The 22759-nt window shown below is 35.2% G+C and overlaps 1 protein-coding gene across 1 annotated transcript in view; it reads right to left on the minus strand.

Annotated features, from left to right (window-relative positions):
* The window catches only part of PHF14 (PHD finger protein 14), a 173149-nt gene that overhangs the window by 84995 nt on the left and 65395 nt on the right, over positions 1–22759 (minus strand). The window contains 2 exon segments of the mRNA XM_074863630.1: positions 14383–14504; positions 14673–14723. Coding sequence (XP_074719731.1) covers positions 14383–14504; positions 14673–14723 — 173 coding nt within the window.

Genomic DNA, 22759 nt, shown 5'->3' on the forward strand with positions numbered 1-22759 from the left:
GATACTTAAAAAAATATAATAGAAATATGATTTAAATATCCTAAATGTCTCAAAATCAGTTGGTGTTCTCAAAATTGCTCTGGACTTGCATGGATTCCTGCCGATTAAACCAGCTATGTATTTTTTTTGCACCTACTTAACGTCAATAAGCATTTCTAATAAATCACGCTTCACTTCCAGAAAATTCTTCCACACACCTCCTCACGTAGTCTGAGTTTCTATACACAAGGACAGCCAATTCAGAAATGTATACAGACTCCATTACCTCAAAAATGGCTCTACAAAGGAAATGACAAATTTCAATGGACTTCACAATTTCATAAAGACAGAGTTTAAAGATTTTTTTTTTAATTTTAATTGCCTTTTACCAGGCATAAACCACAAGTCTGTGCTAATCAGCAAGCTCTCCGTTAGATGCAAAAATGCAGGCAGCAGTCTCATCCATTCTCTTTTATGTTTTATTCGCCTGGATCGCTGAGCAGAGATGGGAATACTTAAATAAGCAGTCCATACCACAAGGTCCAAAGAGACTTCCATTTTGAGGCCTGGGAAGGCTTAATACAGGTATACTTATAGAATAGAAGATTTAACTCCTCTCCTCTATTTCCCTAGGTAGCAACATCAGCACCAGGCATAATTTGTCTCTGACTTTCAGTAACAAGAACACTTTAGAAAGCTCTTCAAATTTATGAGATTTTTAAACCCAAGGATAAACCTTGGCTGCAGTTTACACTGAAGTGTGCACTTTTATTCATACAATATTTTCTTACCAAATTATAATCAAGTTTCTGCTATGCAATTTTGGTGCTGCTATTGCTAGCTTTTATTGCTGTATTAAATTGTTAGCAAACAGCTAAAGGCTGCCAAAACAATTTAATCACATCTATTTCATTTTTAATAGCCTTTTGTAAAAACAGCTCTGAAATTATTGTTTACGTATTATAGTCAAATAAATGCCAACAAATTGTACCATTTAGGTTACTACCATTAGGATTTTTACAATTATTTTAGCTTTTATTAGAACATTATTTTTTAGAATTTAGTAAGTTAGCGATCAGTCCACCATTACCACTGAATTATAGTTGTATTTACTTCTATCTACCCAAGCTAAAACTGAGAGATACTTCAACTTTTAAGTATCAGTACCGTATTCACCTTTGGCTGTCACTACCATTTCAGCTTCCTCTCAGAAACACAAACAACTCATCAAAACTGTTTTAGCATATGTGGGATGCTGAAGCTTTCAGTAAGTCCTGAAGGCGCTATTAGTTGCCACAGTCATCCTAAGACACATCCTACCCTTAAAACCCTATTGTACATATTAACTTTCAGGAAAAGTAGGGAGTTAGTTGTCTGTGTTCACTTTTACCTGCAAATATTTAAATTATATACGTGGGTTTGGTTTTAGATTTCAACTGAACAAACTGAGGTTCTCTCTGCCCAGAATTTAAGATTATTTTGAATTTGTCAAAACTAGCACGCCTTCTTGGTCAACCAATAAATAATGTGATGGCAAACATGTTCTAACATTTATATATTTTCTCTCAAGTAAGTCACTGTACAACTGAAACTATGTTTATTTCCAGTGACTCCAAACTAAAATATTTTATTCATATTTAGATGTCCCCTCAGGGAAGCAGAATGACTTACAATGACAGCAACCATCATCCAACACATTAAAACTGGATGGGAGAAAGATAAAATAAATTATGTGCCAAGAAGACTTCATACATCCTTAAGAAAACAAAAGCAAAAGCTGTGTTTTTTAAAGATAAAATTGTATGCTGTGTTAGAAACAAGGAAGGCTTTTCATTAGTTCTGAAAAAGGAAATCGAAAGCTGCCAAAGGATGCATGAACCACACTTTAGATAAGTAATTTTTCTGTCCAAGCATTCTTACATGTATTACTTTAGATGCAGACAAGCTCCTGTACGACATCAATGGGTAGCAGCTCTCTATTTTCTCACTCCATAAAAATTTATCCTTTGCCAAGTGACAAGTGCTGACCTTTCAGTGTACTATGTGTATTCATGCTTTGCTCCCTTCTACAATTGTTTCTAGTAATATACATCAAAAATGACAAGCAGAAATAAGTGTACTGTGTGTGCTGTGCTGTACAGCTGATGTGTAAGGTCTCTGTGATTGCTAATTAGAAAGGATGCTTTACTAAATTATCATACTTGGTATGCAATTACTACCAAGCAACAACATAAATTAACCTTACAGAACAAGGTGTTCAATATTGATGGTGGAGATATGTACATTTCCCTTCCCCCCCCCAAACTAGTAAAATCCAATGTCAGAAAGAATGTGTATCTAGAACAGCTTTGGTTTTGACTTTAAAAAAGAACAGAGATTTCTGTATGCTTGGCCACCCTTCCTCTACCTTCCTAACCTAACTTTTGTTTCTTTTTAATAAGAAAAGGGAAAGTCAGCAAAACAAAATGTCACCATTAAATCATTTCACAGCGTTTTGTGTCAGAAATGTAATGGAAAATGTGCACATCATGGGAAAGGTTACTGTTCTTCCAGAACATCTTTTCACTTGGTTGAGAGCTCATCCCTCTACATAACTGTGCAGGCACTACTGATGGTTGTTCTCCCTGGGCTTAATTTGGCAGTTGAAGGATTGTGGCATTTTCAGGAAACCACAGTGCAGTGATTTTAGTGGTTATCCAGCTGAAAGTGATGGTATGATTTAGAATAATTACTCTGTTTATGTGCAATGGTAAAAGTCAGTTACTACACCATATTCCAATGTCAGCTTATACTTTACTGTCTATTTCCCTAATATGGCATCACATCAGATCTGAAAGTCAGAATTAGAGGGATTTATTGTCCCTGTTCCTCAATAATAAGTACACATGCAATACAATAGCATTACTATACGTAGTTTAACAGACAATTGGGGGGGGTGGGAATTCAGTTCAGAAATTCAGAATTCAATTCAGAAAAAATCAGTTCAGCCAGTTAATCAAAAGAACTGCAAATTAATTTACACTTGCCCTTTGCATTGTTACAACCAGTGATATGAAAAAAAGGGAACAGACCCATATTAGTCTCTGCTAAAAGCTTTTACATATTCTTGAACAAAACATAAGCATTTTTTTTTTGCATATCCTTTCCACAGCCTTTCTTCTCAAAACTAACTGAAGTTACTAGGTCTTCCTCAAGACGAAGTCAGAGATAGGCTTAAAAATTTAGCTGTAACCTCATTTAAGAGAGCACAGCAAGATTCTTAAATTGAGTGTTTCTCATCTCTACAAGACAGCAATATCCAAAGAACATTTGTTCAAACGCCAAGATTTAAAAAAACAAAACCAAAGAACCAAAAAAACCCCACTTTAAGGTAAAGACCAAGTATTAAAAAAATTCATTCAAGGGTGAATGTGCAAAAAAAAAAATCTGAAGAATGAGGTTGTTATAAGGTGGTGCTACCTGAAACATTCAGCGATACTGAATTTCTGTCTTAATACAGAATCTTGTCTTTGGCATTTTAAATGGCCTGAAGCAAATCAGGTACAAAAGCTTAACTTAATTGAGATGAGAATGTAAAGGAATCATACAAAGTATAAGTCATAATAACAATCTCAACTGTTGTGAAGATTAAGCCAGTTTTATTAATTTTAAGGCAAAGCAAAATGTGAATCTAGCCTTGGACATGGTACAGATGAAAAACATTAAAAAATTAGAATAAAATAAAAACAAATAAAAATTTTAATATCATGTAAAAGATAATAACAAAATTAAATAGTAAGGCAGAAAAATAAATTAAAAACATATAATTCTGTTTTACAAATTCCTAAGATTTCCTTACAGAAATTTAACCTATAATTTCAATGGCCACACCAATAGGGAACTAAAGATAAGTGACAATAGACAAAACTAAAAAAAAAAAATTCAGTCGATGTCAAAATTATGCTAAAGTACAGAAACAACAAATAAAACTGACAACTCTATTCCTTTCCCCAAAAACCAAGGACATTATATAAAAAGATTAATATTAACTTTTACTATTCTCATATTACCTATTGAGATGTTGTTATATGCAAATTATTTCAGCTGCCTCAAAATAATGTTCAATAATAAAACTGAATTTCTCCTGTAACATACTCTGAAAAAAAAACAATCTTTACCAAATATATCATAACGCTGAAGAGGCATTATGACAAGAGCTTTTTTTCATTTTTTGTTGTTTATGTTTTTAAAAGTATGTTCTCCAGTGAGTAGCTCTGAAATATCTTAGGGTATAAATCTATTAAGCTAAAAGGAACAATAATAGCCCATATACATGTAGATTATCTACAGCCTCTGAGGTATTAATATCATGTGTAAAATTCTTGATTTAGTCCCAAATTAGCAACTAATTGCATGCAACTATACTCCATTGATTTATTAATATAAACTTGTCCTATATGCCATTTTAGTCACGTGAAGAATAACTCTGGTCAATGCTGAGAAAAGTGACTCAAAATCCTTAATCTCCCTGTACCTGCTTTTCATGTATGGGTTTCTTTGATAACGTAAACATACTCTCACATTACTCCAAGATAGAATTTATTTTGAATAGTCTAGATGAAGTTTTGCACCCAAACCTCAGGCCTCCTACTATCAAACCCCCATACAGATTAACTAACTACAGATCAAAAACTTGTAAAAGTATTGGGCATCAGCAACAAAAGTGAGAAAAAAATATGTGTGTAACAGTAAGAATCACTATTTTACATATTAGGATTTCTACTCAAACAAGCTATAATTTATATTATGGTTCAGTGGATTGTCATTTAATTCAGAAAACTGACTGCACAGATGCTTACTTGACACTAATTGTGACAAGTCAAAACTGATGCTGCAACACAGCATTTAAATGGTTATTGTCTCCTGCTGTGGTCATCTACATTATTTTAAAACCTGAACACAAACATTTTCAGGTTTTAAATTTCATAAGCATAAATTTCAGTTTCATGGCTTCTGTAGCAATGGCTGAGATTAATGATGCAAAACAACTGAATTTATAAAGAATTTAAGATTGTTTCCTGAGCATCCTATACTATGAAATGTTCTGATGTGATAACTGTGCTGCACTGAAAGTGCCTGAAGCAGTTGGGCCACAATGGTGGAGTATCTGGCACATTCAAACACCACCTGAATTGAATTATTTGATGCAATTTTGATGCTGTAAGAAAAAAATTCTTAAGAATGCCCACAAAAATAAGAAGCTACTGACCCCATCAAGATAGATATTTTTGCAGCCATAACCTACTACTGGTAACCAGACTGGGAAATAATTTGGTATGTCATCAGTCTTCCCTCTGCCATCATAGGTAATGTGATTTTATATTCTGCATCTTGCTTCGTTAAAGTAATTTTAATCTTCTGAAGAGGCACCTCACTCGGTGACCACTTTTATCTAAAAAATTCACTAATTACTTATAGCAAAGATAATTAGGACATCCTTGACCTTATATTTTTTTGTTTTATAAATTCTTCCAATCCTAGGAGTTAGAAAAGACAAAAAGGTGCAAAGGTCTCTAATGCACTTATTTCCTAAGGCAACCAGAAAAATAATATATAAATCCTGAAATATATAGTTGTTTTGGGAACAGATGACAACTGCCAAATACAGTTTCAAGCTGTAATGTACAAATCCATGATTGCAGCACCAGACTTGATCAGCTGTAACTGAAGGAGAGAAAAAGAATAACTGTATTTTTAAAAATTCACTGATCAAAAAAAGATAAAATACTACTTGTTAGTAGAAAACAAAGTAACCCTGTAGAAAGAATTGCTTGAAACTCTTCTTTACAATGGTTATCTTGTTACATACTTCTAAAGTTTATGACACTGATACACAAGCTTTTCAGATCAGCAGACTTTAAATATCAGTACTAAGAACTTCTGACAACTGAACACCTGAACCAAACTTGTAACTGAAGAGTTCATGAACTTCTGCTGTTCACAAAGGTTCTACAGATTAAAGCCCAGCATACAAGAGCTTGGGAGTCACTGGACTAGAACTGTAAAAAGATCTAATGTTGAACTTCAAGGAGGTTTGACTGACAGATCACTAAACAGTCCAGGAAATAATGTAAAGAAAACATTCGGGGGATGCACAAACCACTCCCCCCCCCCCCCCAGTCACCTGGTAAGAGGAACACTAATAAACCTTGCCAAATATCACAATAATACTCCAACAGGGTTTTAGAACTTTCATACCACTGAAGAGAGACAAACATGCCTTTTTTTCCTCTATTCTAGACACTTAAAAAAATTACACTTCACAATGTTTTAACAGGAAATGCCATTAAATAGCAAAAAGAAGGAAATTCACAGAAATCCTACCTTTTTCATGGGGAAAAAAAAATTTTTAAAAAATCAGCCTTTGCTGTATCTGCACTTGATCAAAAAGCACAGGTAGGCAGAATAACCTTTCATGCAGTTTTGTTCTTTTTTTCAAAATGAAGGCTCAGTGCTAAGCTTTACACAAAAATAACATTAGATGGTCCTGTGCATATTTCACAACCTGGCTTTCTCAATTCTTATAATGCAGAATTGAATGGAAACAAGTTTTTTAATCATGGCAATATCTTCAAAATTTCAGTTTTGGGTCACTCCTACAGACTACCTCTAATATAGTTTCTTCAAGATCATACTGTATCAAATCAAATCAAAGATGGAACAGAAAATCAGTATCCAAAGACCTGAGCTTCTGCTCTTTAGATGGCTTAAATTCCCTTAAGACTCAAGTAGCAAAACAATCAGGGGAAAAATTTAATCTGGGCTTCAATTCAGATTCTGCTGTCTCATTTCAGGAAAATAACCGACAAATGCACTCCCAAAAGAAATCCTTTAGGTACCAGGTAAATAGAAGGGTTCCTAATTAACAAAAAATTCGAGTCTGCCATGGGCTTTTTGCAGTAGAACTTCAAATGTTCTAGGCGCGTGCAGCTTTAGGCACCTGGCTAGCCCAAATGCAAACGTGGTTACCACTCTGCTTCTAGAGAATGACAGCAGTATGAATCTTCCTACCAGACCTATGCCTGACTTTTAGGTATTTCGCAAGAGGGCTTCAGAATGCCTACAGCTTTTTCTGAATGTCTGTCCTAGCAAAAGAATTTACTGAAAATTAAAAATCTAGGGTATTTTACAGTAAAATGCAATGCAGCACAGGCAATTCAGTTTGAATAAAGTCCTCTGTGAATGAAAATGTGCATTTGGCATTATATGTATTATCCTGCTATCTATCATAAAAAGAAACACTTTTTAGAAGGCAATAAAATGAGGTAAATGGCAGAAGAAAATTATCTAGCAGGTAACTTCAGCAGTTAGAAAAGTTAGTATGCAGAATTAATCCCTGTACATTATATAGCAGAAATAAACTACAAAACTGAATGTTACATTTCCTTTCAGTCAGGTAGTTCATTCCAACAAAATAATGCATTTGTAATCCTCTGTAAAACAGAAGATTGTTGCAAATTGTAACTGAATTAACTAACACTTTCCTTGTGATTAATCTCTACATTAGCAGCTTTAAACTTCTAAAACTACTGTAAATCACAGGCTTTCACTTACGATGATGAATTGTTAATTTTGTTGCAGTGCATTTGAAGTAATTAATAATTAATATGCTTGTTCTGGAATAAACTTCAGCTCATGCAGAGCTTCAAAATCAGCAGACAACAGACTAGGAAGAAATCCTTAACTTGAAGGCTGGCATGCCACTCTGCATGGAAATGTAAGAAATAAAAACGTGAAGATGAACCTATACAAGACAAATGCAATTAAGGAAATATGGTAACAGTTTTAGAGAGAGAATTTCCGGAGGATTCAGAAGAGCCTGTCTAGAACATACTTTCTGTCAAAACCATAATTAAAATAGATCACTTTGTGCAGATAAGGACTCAGTCCTTTATACAGTATAAATTATTATCCTGAATTTGATACATACGTTTGTAGCACCAAAATTACAGATGTTGCATACTTTTTAAAGATTTTCAGTTATAGTGTGATTTGATGACTCAAAGTTATGCCAAACCTTATCGTCAATTTTACTCAAGAGTTTTTTTCTTTAGTAAATCTGACACTGCGTATGTTTTTCTTCTTTCTCCCACCCTACTGCTCACCTTCCCTCTTCAGGCCTGCCTTGATACAGTGACTGCACATGCAGAAGATCAAACTTGTTTGAAACATGAGACTTGGTATATTGGGAAAAATAAATACTTTCACATTTAGCTTATTTCCTAGTAAACACCTGCAATAAAAATAAATACTACATACATGCTTAATAATTTGCTTTGCAGCTTTGTGGTTTTTTAATACTTTGTAACCAGCATTCAAATCGACGTTTTCAAAAAATTCTATTCTATATCCTTTCAAATACTTGACCTTACTCTATTTTATCCTCTCTGTAATGCTGAAGTAGTAATTTTGTTTCAGTTGCTGCAAATCAAACGAAATGGAAAATTCTAACTCAACTGACAATAAAGCATAAAAATTCAATACACAAAACTATGAAAGAATGTATTACTAGATGCTTGCTCTAAATTGTGGGATGAAGAAATCTAATGCTTTTTCAGAGATTTATTTAACCTGGTCAAATATGATTTTGCCCCATACATAAATGATATTCTAAATCTACTCTGCTTCTCTCAAATCTAGTATTGAGGTATCAATTTTATCTAATGCACTATATTCCCAAATATTACCAAAGCATATATTAAAGCCAACAACTGAAGGTATAGTATCTTTTTTTAATAGCAGCAGTTGAGAGCTGGATTATTTTTTGAGGAGAGGCCACTTCTTTAGAAGCGAAGTCATTTAGAAGTCTTCCCTTGGAATACTTTAAACTAGATTAGACCACGGATTCTTCTTTAAGAAAAACTGTTCTACATATTAAAATACACAATTCATCTTAAATTTTTCTTTTACCAGAACAGAATAGACAGTATTAATGTGCTAGAAGCACTTTGTGTGTACAGTGGTACAATCACTGACTTACTCCACAGTATGGTGCAAGATGGAGGGCAAGCTTTACCTAATACATATTGAGCCACCTGAAATACACTTCCTTATCCATGTTTCTACTAAACATGGTTAAGTTCTAAAGGGAGCTATTAGAGACCTATTTTTAATGACCTGCATTAGTGAGTTATGGCCTCACAAAAAAAAAGGATATACTTATGAATCAAGCAATTCCTTTACAACATCTATATTTCTAAGTGATTAATGCAAGACTGTAATAAAGCACTCAGGAAACCTATTAAATGTCTAAATTATATACAACCTTAAAAGATTTGCAAAATGAAACAAAAGCAAAGCATCATTACATCTATGTTTTCTAAACCAAACAGTAGAGGTCACCTCTAACAATATATCCTTTAAAATTCTTTTCTGAGTTCATTAGAAAATCTATCTTTTACATCAAGCTTTAGAAACTCCCATATTTCAAAATATGCCTTCCATTTCATGCAAATATTTTCAATATTTGATTACTCCTTAAGACTGAGCAGTATATTGTTATAGATGCCCACTGGTTTCACAGTACTTAAGGTTCAAGCACACATTGTAACTCCTTCCACTGAACTCTCATCTCTTTAAAAGTGCTGTGTCTTCATGCCTCCCTCAAACCTACCTGCATCAAATATAAAATACTAAAAATGCTCCACATTTTACTACTATTCCTCTCAAAACATTTGAGTAAAAAGATATTAAAAATCCATACTTCTAATTACAGATATGTCATTCCTTAATGACATTTATCATGTTAAATGAGGCAAAGCCTGACCTGCGAGTAAATGTTTTCAATTAACTTTACACTGTTCAACTAATTTGTAATTCTTGACTGTGCCACTCACTAAAAATTGCAGGAGTATTTAGTTCAATAAAATACATTCACTGTGAATTCTAAAAAAAAAAAAAGTGTTATCACAAAAGGATCACAAGACTGATCCTTTTCTGTGGACAAAACCACAAAACCTAAACTTTCAGTTCTAGTGCATGCTACTATACTGAAATAGTCTAACCATATAATCTGACATCAGTGATCAAAAAAGCACTGTCTTGGCATGTCTATAAATATATACATATGGCAACTACTAGCACATATAAAATAGGGAACATGTCAATATGTTTTAGAAAAATGCTAATAATTATTCTAACTTTAATCACTTTTTTGGTACAAAACTCTAGTCACTAAGGCAAACCAGCCCATTAATGAATCATTATAATTTATCAGAATGAAACATATGTTTTTAGGAACAATTTAAAATCCTTTCACAGACAATTATTTAATGATTTTAAATCATATGAACAAGAGGTTAAGCAAAGACACTGTATATATAACCAATAATCCCTCAGCCATCCAATGCTACACACAAGCACCTAAAATGGAGATTAAAAAAATTAATCTCCATTAGTCAAACAGTAATAACTAATTAAACAATTTAGTATTTTTTATTCCAGATTACTTACTAAATACTCTGCTGCACTCTTTGAAATAAGAAATAATTGCTTATCTTCCCCTAATCCTTACTCAGTTAGGAACCCCAAAGTGAGTGCAACACAAATTTTAGAAATATCTACAATATTTAAAAGCACATTGTTCAAGAGTCATGTAACCAGCCCTATTTGAGGTAACACACAGAAGGAAAAGCTAGAAGGCCCATCAAGATTATTCCTCAGATCTGCAGTTTCAGCAGTTGCATGTTTCCATTTAACTTACTCATCAACTTCCACATTCAGAAAAATTTCTTCTAACATCCCCACAAACCTCCCTTTTTTTAGTTGCAGATGGTTAGGAAAGGGTGAAAATAAAATTCAGTAATTAGAAAACATTTGAGTGAAGAGCAAAGATGATGACAAAGATCACTAGTTTTCCGAGGAAGTTTTGGCTTTAATAACAGACAGTGCCAAACAGAATGGATATTGAAAAAAATGTTTTCCTTGCTAAACATCTCTTGCTTTCAAGGAGCCCTACCAAACTGCATTTAAAATAGCGCTCTATTTCTACTACCACAAAGGAGTCCTGCATGAAGGCAGGAGAAAGAAGCAGTGCAGGCAGAAGGTCGCTTCTCATACTTCGTGACAACATAGGAGAAAAAAAGGATTCTGAAAAGTTTGTGACATAGCAACGCTCTGCGGATCACAGCCCTGCAGAGCTTTGGCTACATAGCAGAAAGCCTATCTGGTAGCCAGCATCTTATTACAGCCCATGAATTTACTCTCATCAAAACAAATACAGCTTTAAGAACCAAAAAAATCACACTAAAAAAATTCAAATTTACTAAATACTTTACCATTGTTCAGTAATTATCAATAATAAGCCTTCACAGCACTTTAGAAGCAGTGGTCCCCTAACTTGGATAAAATTGCAGCTATTTAAAGGAATTATCCGAAGAAAAGGAAGTTTTAAATTCATAATCTTCTTTTTAAAAACTAATATGGAAAACAAGACAGAAGACTTAAGAAAATATTTTCTAGAGAATTGTGAACAAAGTATTAGAACATAAGAATTTCCTTCTCTCATGTAGGATTACTATTCTCCTTCCAAGTCTAATTATGAGGATGGTTTATGAGAGAATTTATTGGGTTTTGGCATGTAGTATGCTTATTTTTGGCCCATCTATATTATTACTAAAATATTTTTTCATGTACTAAACAAGACATACTACTAATCTTCTATCATATATTTTAATTGCAACTTAAATATACAGTTCTTCGAGACATGTTCTCATCCTTTATGTCCTCAAATGTGGTTTCTAACACTTTTAGAATAAGCCTGAAAGAAGAAAACTAATTCACTGCCTTTTTCACAGTAAGGCACGGTACATGCTGTTTTGTTCCCAGGATTCCCTTGACAAACCTGATCTCCTTCTACGACAGGGCGACCTGCTTATTGGATGAGGCAAAGGCTGTGGATGTTGTTTACCTTGACTTTAGTAAGGCCTTTGACACCATTTCCCACAGCATTCTCCTGGCAAAACTGGCTGCTCGCGGCTTGGATAGGCACACGCTTTGCTGGGTGAAAAACTGGCTGGATGGCCGGGCCCAAAGAGTTGTGGTGAACGGAGTTAAATCCGATTGGCGGCCGGTCACGAGTGGTGTCCCCCAGGGCTCGGGTTTGGGGCCACTCCTGTTTAACATCTTTATTGATGATCTGGACAAGGGGATCGAGTGCACCCTCAGTAAGTTTGCAGATGACACCAAGTTGGGTGGGAGTGTTGATCTGCTCGAGGGTAGGGAGGGTCTGCAGAGAGATCTGGACAGGCTGGAGCGATGGGCTAAGGCCAACTGTAGGAGTTTCAATAAGGCCAAATGCCGGGTGCTGCACTTGGGCCACAACAACCCCCAGCAGCGCTACAGGCTTGGGGAGGAGTGGCTGGAGAGCTGCCAGTCAGAGAGGGACCTGGGGGTGTTGATTGACAGCCGTCTGAACATGAGCCAGCAGTATGCTCAGGTGGCCAAGAAGGCCAATTGTATCCTGGCTTGCATCAGAAATAGCGTGGCCAGCAGGGACAAGGAAGTGATCTTACCCCTGTACTGGGCACTGGTGAGGTCGCACCTCGATTCCGGTGTTCAGTTTTGGGCTCCTCACTACAAAAAGGACATTGAATTACTCGAGTGTGTCCAAAGAAGGGCAACGAAGCTGGTGAAGGGTCTGGAGCACATGTCGTACGAGGAGCGGCTGAGGGAACTGGGGTTGTTTAGTCTGGAGAAGAGGAGGCTGAGGGGAGACCTCATCGCCCTCTACAACTACCTGAAAGGAGGTTGCAGAGAGCTGGGGATGAGTCTCTTTAACCAAGTAATAAGCGATAGGACAAGAGGGAATGGCCTCAAGTTGTGCCAGGGAAGGTTTAGACTAGATATTAGGAAGCATTTCTTTACAGAACGGGATGTTAGGCATTGGAATGGGCTGCCCAGGGAGGTGGTGGAGTCCCCATCCCTGGAGGTGTTTCAGAGTCACATTGACATAGCGCTGAGGGATATGGTGTAGTTGGGAACTGTCAGTGTTAGGTTAATGGTTGGACTAGATGATCTTCAAGGTCCTTTCCAACCTAGGTGATTCTGTGATTCCTTCCCAGAACAAAATAGTCTTCCTGCATCTTTTATTTCTTGCAAACAACAGGGCTGAAGAAAGCCCTTTATCTTGTCATGGGCAGTTAAATACTGTTCCCATCAGTTCTCATCAGTATGATTGCATCAGCAACCACTGTAACATCCCGCCTCTATTTTACAGTCTGGTACTGAGCAGGATCTAGCAGTAGTAGCTTGTCCATGTAGGACAGTCACACAGTTACTGATGAGCTCGTACAGGCCCTCTGCCTCCAAACTGGAAATAAAATACAATCTGGCACACAACCCTTGAAATTGTATCAACTTCTACAGTAAATCATATGCTGTCATTGATAAAATCAGCTATTTTGAGTACAATACACCTGTAACCTGGGGACACATCCTGATTCTAAAGCTATGTGTTGCTTGCATATATCATTGATTCTGACTTTTTTCATAATTCTGATTCCTTGAAATAAAAGACGTATTTTGGCATAATCCTTACAGTTAAAACCAACAATTATATCTGAGCTAAAGAGATCTTGTCCAGAAAATCAAGTTGAAGCATACAGGACCTAAATATAGCACTATTTTTTATCTGAACTTATTATGAAATCATTTTAATGAAAGCTCAGTAGATTCAATTAAAATCCACTTTCTGGTTGCTAAGCTCCATTATTCTTTTTTCAAGAACTGTGAGCAGCTTCTACAGCTTCACAGAGGCCACAATGCCAGCTATAAAGTCAAAAAATCAGCAGAAGTTGTGGTCAACAGTAGCTATTCAATGGTAGCTATTCTACACTTTAATTAGATTTCTGCACCTACTAAAACACCATTGAACAGATTTTTTTTTTTTTCATTTCTGTTTCAAATAAGAAACACGATTATCAAATCCTTTTATTATCTGCATTAACGGAGGTACCAATAATACATTTTTAAAAACATAAATTCTGCATAATCCACATTTCAGCTCATAAAATTTTTAATGATGTTAAATTAATTACTTTTAGGATGCTCCTGTAGTTTTAATGTCATTAAATTGCTGGTTTGTTTATCTTTCTGACCTGCTCTAAAACACTGACAATTCACCCTGACAAGAGAAAATTATTCTCTTGTGTTAGAAAAACAGATTATCTTTGTTATTTACATCTTAATCCACAGTATAAATGTGTCTGGCAGGTCAATAAGTGAATCAAGTCAATATTTCTGATGTAATGTTTCCCCTAAATAAGCTTTGTTTTTTGAAAAGCACATTTTCTTCGTTATAATCATGATGATGAAGTGATGAAGATGGAACTTTAATTCCTCATAAGGTCAGAGCATCAAACCTACCTGACTAGATTTTCATTGTCTCCAGTCCCTTTGCAGGTAGCACATTCAGTCCTTAAATCCTCTGACTTGGGCTTCTTTTGTAGAACAGACTGTCGTTGTCTTCTTTCTCTGGGAATCCGTTCCTGTCATAGCAGAAGGCAAAAGAAAGGAATGGGGGGAAAGGAGAGAAGGAAAGCAAATATTTTCAATCATAGCACTGAAAGTAACATATCAGCCTAAAGTTTAATTTTTTTGTGAAACTGTTAAAAAAACAAAACAAACAAACAAAAAACAAAACACTATATTCCAACCTCAGGTTTTTCTTCCTCAGGCACAAAGCTTCGTTTTCGTCCTCTAGTTCTCTAGAAGAAAATATATTTAAAATTTGGTATTAGGTAACAGAATGCTTTTGCTATTTATCTATTATTCCTAACAACAACAAAAATACCATGCTTTAAATTATTTCCTGTGGTAACTACAGAACCACTGAATGACAACTACAATAATCGATGTTAGAACAACATTTTCAGATTCTGGATATAAATCTACAGAACTAGCTACAAAGTAAATATAAATACGTGTGTTGACCTGAGCATGTGGAGTCTTATTCTAAAGAAGACTGCTGCCAGAACTACAAATCTCTTACAGACTTTCCACAAACTTAACAATACTAAAATGCATAATTTGAAAATGGATATGAACATTAGATTACAGTAAATTCCTTGAGCACGTAGAAATGCTCTATTTGTAAGCCAAGTGATCACATTAAAATTAAAAAACTTCATCAAAACAGAAACAGAAAAATAATTCTTACAGCTTTTGAGGAGTAAGCAAGAATTAAAGCTTTCAAGCTGAAGCTTAATATAATGGTTATATGGCAGATGTTCACAAAGCTGTAGCATATACGAACATATGACTGGTACACCACAGATGGAGTGGAAATTTCAGTATTGCAGTTGATCAAAAAATCTAAATACCAACAGTGCAGAGGAAAAGAGGTTTCCATGGACTGTAACAGCAAACACCAAAGGTTTACAGGCAGCTCTAAGTAAACCACACGCAACTCACATGAGTCCAGTTTTAGTCGCTACGTTTTTATGTCTGAAACAGCAGCATTATAATCTGCACACATTAAGTAACTGCCACATGCTGGCAATATCACACTCTCTCCTCCTTGTTTAACAGGAAAGAAAATTAGATGGAATGTGGAAGGAAATGAAAAACATCATAGACTATTCCACTAACCCACAATGTCTGATACATTGACACAAACTTTCAAATGCTTGTTTTTCTGGGAGGAAATCATTACCTTAGTAACTCATTTGTCATATGATAAAAAAAACACTGCCTACTTTATGATTTCTTAAAACTTTTTTTGAAGCAGCTAGTGTTTATCTCAGAAAAAGTAAAAAACAGATGATCAAAAAAAAATCTTAAGCCAGTTTAGAATCACAAGCAGCCATAAATCCAGTTCCAAAGAAGCTAGTAATATCACGTTTCTCCTGTTTGAGGTTCTTGTCGAAGGGGATTTATACTAGTTTCAAATTAAGACTGTTCACCATTTTAAACTGTTTCACACATTTAAATATAGTTATACTGTGAATAAATATGTCAGTTCAACGCACACCTACACCTTTCTACCTATGCAGATTCTGATCTGCGCATAACACCACAATGTTTGGGAAGGTTTTTTTGGGTTTAGGCAAGAGTTAACTGTGTAGTAGAAAGGAATGTAGAACAGAAAACACTAGTATATTTTGTGCCTCTTTAGAATATTTTGATTACCATTGACATTCTCTTTCACATTTCCCTAAAGATGACTTATAAAAAATTGTAAAACCTTATCCATTTAATATATATCAATATTTAATATACATTTAATAATACAGTCATAATTGAGGTGTTCTACCTTCCACAAGCCACACAGTAGATACCTAAGTGTCCAAATCTGGAAGAACTGATTTATTACAGGTAACTGAATTTATCAGTGTAGTATTAGAGATATTAATGTAACATGGGCTACATGTCAACTACATGTTAGACAATCCAAGGTCACTGTAAATTAAAACTAGACAAAAAAAGTTAGATCAGACATCTGCACATTAACTGCCAATTTTACTATTTTCAAGCGCTGCCATTAGTCCTAAGAACACTTATAAACTTTGACAATTTGAAGCCATGTAGGCCCTGCTGAATGCAGCTGTGTAAAGATTAAAAAGAAATAAGTGTAAAGGTGCATGCTGATATATGCAGTGTTATGGTCCTCATTCTCCATGTTTAAGCAGCATGCATACTTTGTACACTCAGAGTAATACCACTGTGAAAACTGATATATAATTTGGAAATATAGGTAACAATTAAATTATTTTTTACCCTAAGTGGAAAAGATTACAAGTTAATAACTGTATTTCAAGAAATGATGAATCATATTTAAACTTCAGCAAAATGGAGATACAAGAAGTAATTTAGTCCCCTTTGTCAAGAACATGTTGGTTTTCATCTTCTGCTATGTAATGTGTGATGTATATGGCAAGGAATGTCACATTAAATTATACTTGCATTATGCTTCCATTAGATTTCTAAACCTTCAAACATACTTGAACCTGTTTGACAATCACTAGAAAACAAACTTTTGACATACAACACCTTTGACATACACATTTGTAGGATATTTTAAATGTTTTTTAAGTAACAGAATTTTACATTACTGTTTTACCAAACTGATTTCCACACTTAAACATATTTGCAATGCTAATGGCTCAGAATCATTATACTATTGCCAACATTCACAATGGAAAATAACATCAAATTCATGACTGAAAATTGCATATACTGTGATTTTCAACAATAGCCTTCCAGTAATTAGGCATTTGTAATTTTACATATGTTTTCACTGAAGTTACCTTACAGGTTCACAGAAAAGAATCAGATAAACCTGGATTACTTTGACCAGTATTTTTCATTGCTGTTTGCTTCAAAGTACCGTATGTGCATTTTAAATGCTTTTTCTGTCATTAGTGGGCTCAGAATCAGAAAGAAGATCAGAGATTATAAACATCAAACATTAGAGCTGCATGTACTTGCCACAAACAATTTACACTTTAAGATTTCTTATAAAAGCTTAAAGGAACAGTTTCATTTTATATGTCCAGTGGTAAATACTACAACTGAGATAAACTTATTCATATTCAGAACACAGTTGGAAACAAAGATGTTAATCCTGTATAAGATACATACAAAGGCAGCAAATTTTTAATCAAAACACTTGGCAATTCAATACTATAGACATACCTTCAATTTAGGACTTCCCTATATCACAAAACAGAGCAAGCCAGTTTTGTGAAATTTGTCCCTGCATTTCCAAAGTGCTCAAATGATAAGTCAGGAACACAAAAACTCATGTTATCAGCACCTAAGCAAAACCCCCATTAATGCCAGTGCTATTCCAGGTTTTTTGGTTCACTGCGAAAGGTAGACATGCTCTAAAATATTGACCATTTGGAATGGACAACTCAGTCCAGAACAAAACACAGCTAGGTCTGGATTAGACAGATACAACCCATGTATGGCAACTGCCACAAGATGACACTTTAGGACAGGAATAAAAAAAAAGTACTGAACAATGGAATGTGGTCCAAAATATATAACTATATATTTTCCCATATGTTGAAATAAAAGGTTTTTGTAAAAAATTATTTCAAATGTTAACATTTAATGACCGCTGATTGGCAAGTCTTTGGTTGTGTCTCATCCCAAATTCTACACTTGCACAACTCTGGAATTCATTCAATGTGCTCTCAAGGAAGAGATAAGTGTCCTATGTGCTCAGACACTTCCCTGCTATTAACAGGAAGATTCCACCCACTGAGCTTCAGATCCCACAGCACCAATGGAATCACCATGCAGGAACCTACTTCCTGGTTACTACACAGGCAACTTAAGAGTTCTGTTGGCAAATAAATTATATGCCTATAGCTAAGGGCTGATTCTATATAACCTTAACTACCCCAGAAAATCAGACCAACTTAAATCAAGGTCATAATCATGACACACAAGGCAGATACTATTTTTCATCTCATATTCTTTCATAATTAGGGCCCTTAAATAATAAATAAATAGATGCTAAGGCCAGACAAACTAGTCAAATTTGAGTTCCTAATACTATATCATAGTATTTCTAACCCTCCCCTTCTCTAGGGACTTCTTAACCTCTCCTTTGTCTTCTTAACTACTTCTTCTCTACTACATTCGAATTATTTCTCCCACCATATCCCCAAGTTCTCCCTATGTTCCCCAACTAAAGTGAGAACACACTAGGACAGGCTCCAAACTACGTGTTCTACACTGGACAGCAAGACGCCAAACCGCAGAGAATAATCAAGCTCATAACTAAAACCTCTTCCTTACTCAGCACTAATCCTTCACATCCAGCTGCTCTACAAAAATACTCAAAAACTTAATTACCTTAGACATACATATCTCTCTATCAAATCTTGCAATAACGGGTCAACAGGTTACTAGAGGTAATGCTACTAGAATGATAGGCAACCGCATAACTTATCTTCATTAGAAAATCAACTTAAAAGCTATTCTTTTTTGAAATAAAGAAAAAGTCAAAAGACCTAGCTGCTGTGTCATGAAGAACATACCTTACTTACATTGAATAGAAATGAAAGAGAAAAATAAAATTTATTAGCAATACATCCCAAAATAATCTGAGCAGACCAAAAAAGGTCAATGAATTGAAATTAAGATTCGAGCATAAAATGGAAGTATTTTTAAACAAGAAAAAAAAAATCAACGAAAAAGTTAAGATAAAATATAAAAAGATTAAATTCTTACGAGCTATTTTTAGCGTAACATTTTGAGAGGAAAAAACACACCTCCATACATCAGCAAACCGATTTATAATTAAACTCTTCAAAATCCCATAAGATGATGCTCCTCAGGTAAAGAGACTAAACCATTTGATTCAGTGAAGTCATCAACATGAAAGCAAGCCATCTTTTCCAAAAATATCTTACTAAGGCTTAGCCTTCACAGAAATCTTAATGCCCTCCCTCAGAAAAGAGTAATGTTCTGGGTAAATGAAACCTAAAGATTAACAATGCCCCTTTTGGTCTTTTTCTTCAAAGTTTATCATCTGTGGAAGCTGGAGAACAATCCCACAGTATTAAAGGGTACATCATTCTTCTGAGTTACTTCATTAACTTCTCAGTTTGCATTCAAAATTTGGAAGAAAACCCCTTGCCTCTTGCCTCTCCAACATTTTAAAAATTCACACAAAACATTACAAGGGTACCTACAGAAAAAAGCGATGGACACAACATGCCAACAGCTGAAAATAAAGAGGAGAAAAAAAACCAACATTTGTTTGCCCCGTCTAATCTAATCTGTAATGATCTAAACTGAAAGTTACTAAAATATTCCATAAAATATACAGTATTTTATAACGTATAATGTAAGTTATAAAACACATTTAAGAAAGATGTTGGAGAATGCCTTTTTAAAAAAAAAAAAAAAAAAAAGAAACAGTTAAGGGAATTAGGGCATACACTTCCATAGCCAAGGGAAAGAAAAATAAAAAATGGGTTTTCTTTCAGCTATCATCTTTTGTGTCATGGAAATATCCATCTGTACTGTGCACCATTCTGCTGTTATGGTGTGGAAACTTGCATATCAGCTTAGGGAATTAAAAGAACGAGAACATAAATGACAGAAAAACAGAATACTGATATAAGAAATAAATAATGGATGAAGCAATAAATGATGCAACGTGATGTGATCAAATGCATGAGTGATTTGGGGTGACATTTTTAGAAGATAGAGGACAAGAAATCAGTAGAGGTGTGGAGATAACATGATTTCAACCCATGGAAGGATGTAGTGTACTAAAGACACTTTAAAAAAGACAGTTAAAAAAAGGCTATTCAAAATGGAATGAAGAATGTTGAGGAAAAATGTGATCAACAATGGGATCGAACTGTCAACCCAAAAGTGGGAGAAGAAAGACTGAAGTGGGAGTCTCCATTTTGGACTTGGAAAAGCTATAAGGGAATGCTTAAATTACACATTCAAGTTGTTTATAAGCAACTCAGTAACAACTGGTCAACAATATGAAACACATGTAAAATAAAAAAGATTAGATAGTGCATTGACTATAAGATTTTGAATATTTTCAGGAAAATATTCCATACATGAGACAAATGGAAGACATCTGTAAGGGACAAATAAAGCCTAGGATGAATCCTACACTCTGAAAGGAAACAGACTGTTTGCAAAACAGTAAACAAAGCAGCAATGCAAAACCACAAAGGAAACAGTCTGTTTGCCATAGTTCACAGATGATATGTCGATATGTTACTTTCCAAGCGTGAACGCAGAATGGTGAACTGGATGGAATGGGTGCCCACATGACCCAAACCCACCATGGCTGTCACCAAAACACACTGTTATGCCTCTGGAAAACAGATGCTTTAAACCAGTTCATCCAAAGACAGTAACAGAAGACAGAATGTTCTCCTGGAGCAGTTTTGCTTTGTCAGCTGGAATAAAAGCAAACCCAACCTGATCCAGAACTTGTTAACTGACCAAAAGGAAGGAGGCAATTCCCAAGAGTCACAAGTATATGCTCCTGCAAAATACTGAGTATTCACTAAAGTGCTCCTGGAAGATAAAAACTTGTACTATCATCTATTTCATTTCTTCTTTTACATGAGAAGATATACAGGAGTTATCAATATTACAAAGAAATGGAAAAGAATATGACATACTGAAAGCATCTGTGGTCAGTGCCAATGGTTCAAGTCCACTCCACATAAAGTGAACTAACATGGTTCTGGATTTGATCTGCTCAGTCACTGTTTTTCAGAAAATCAGTGGTGATTTCTGCATGGCAATTTCAAAAAGTTATTTGAGAAAGCAAATTTAAACCCAAAAGAGGTTAGAGCACAATGATATTGAACAGAAAGATTCCCAGTCATTTGAAAAAGCCGTATTAATTCTGCCAGCTATTTCAAACATCACAGTAGAAAGCACTGTTCCCAGTTCCTCCATTGCTTAATGCGTTAACTGGTTTGAATTTCTTTTAATTGTTTGCACAGGCACAGAAAGGCAGCAAAGAGGCCCAGCACACCTGCTTATGCCACTGTATCTGTGTAAATTCAGGGGTTTCACTACATTAGCATGTACTGCTTCTGCTAATAGATAGGAAAGATAATTCTTATTATGCTGGTACTTCTATAACTCTTGGATGTCACAGAAACAATACTGTCATATACAAAGGGCTCTTTTCAGCACTGAGTTTCTAGTCGTTCCGGCACCGTGAAGTAAGTATTACTCTGTAAAGGTGGGCATGGGAAATTCAGTCATTACTCCAAGTGCTCCAGGAGTTTGGGGGCACATGATATCATTAGGAAGGTGTGTATTTTCATTTGAGAATTTAAAAATCAAAACTAGTCACAGATTTCATACTATAAAATTGATTAAATTACTAAAGACACACGTGACTTAAAACTATTGGTACTATGATAATTTCTTTACTGTGTAAAAAGTCTGCAAATGTTGTTTTGTGTTGTAATTATTAAAGGGTCAAATATGAAGAACTAAAGAAGAACTTGATTTTTGTAGATCTGTAAATCTCACGTTTCTTCTCTGAAATTACACATTTGATTTTTGTTTCCCCAACTGACCTGTAGCTATGGTGACTGCTCTAGAAAGACACATAGCTACATGAAATACACAGCAAAGACGGCCAGTATGCCGAAAGCCACATTTTAATTGTTTTCTATCTAAATTCTTCGGCATTTTCATTTTTATCTTACATCACCTTATAGTTGACACACTAATAATAATTATATACTTCACAGAATCAAGGAATCACAGAATCATCTAGGTTGGAAAGGACCTTGAAGATCATCTAGTCCAACCATTAACCTAACACTGACAGTTCCCAACTACACCATATCCCTCAGTGCTATGTCAATGTAACTCTGAAACACCTCCAGGGATGGGGATTCCACCACTGCCCTGGGCAACCCATTCCAATGCCTAACAACCTGTTCTGCAAAGAAATACTTCCTAATACCCAGTCTAAACCTTCCCTGGCACAACTTGAGGCCATTACCTCTTGTCCTATCGCTTATTACTTGGTTAAAGATACTCATCCCCAGTTCTCTGCAACCTCCTTTCAGGTAGTTGTAGAGGGCGATGAGGTCTCCCCTCAGTCTCCTCTTCTCCAGACTAAACAACCCCAGTTCCCTCAGCCGCTCCTCGTACGACATGTGCTCCAGACCCTTCACCAGCTTCGTTGCCCTTCTTTGGACACGCTTGAGTAATTCAATGTCCTTTTTGTAGTGAGGAACCCAAAACTGAACACAAGAATCGAGGTGCGGCCTCA

Source organism: Strix uralensis, chromosome 1, assembly GCF_047716275.1.
Source record: "Strix uralensis isolate ZFMK-TIS-50842 chromosome 1, bStrUra1, whole genome shotgun sequence".
NCBI lineage: Eukaryota > Metazoa > Chordata > Aves > Strigiformes > Strigidae > Strix > Strix uralensis.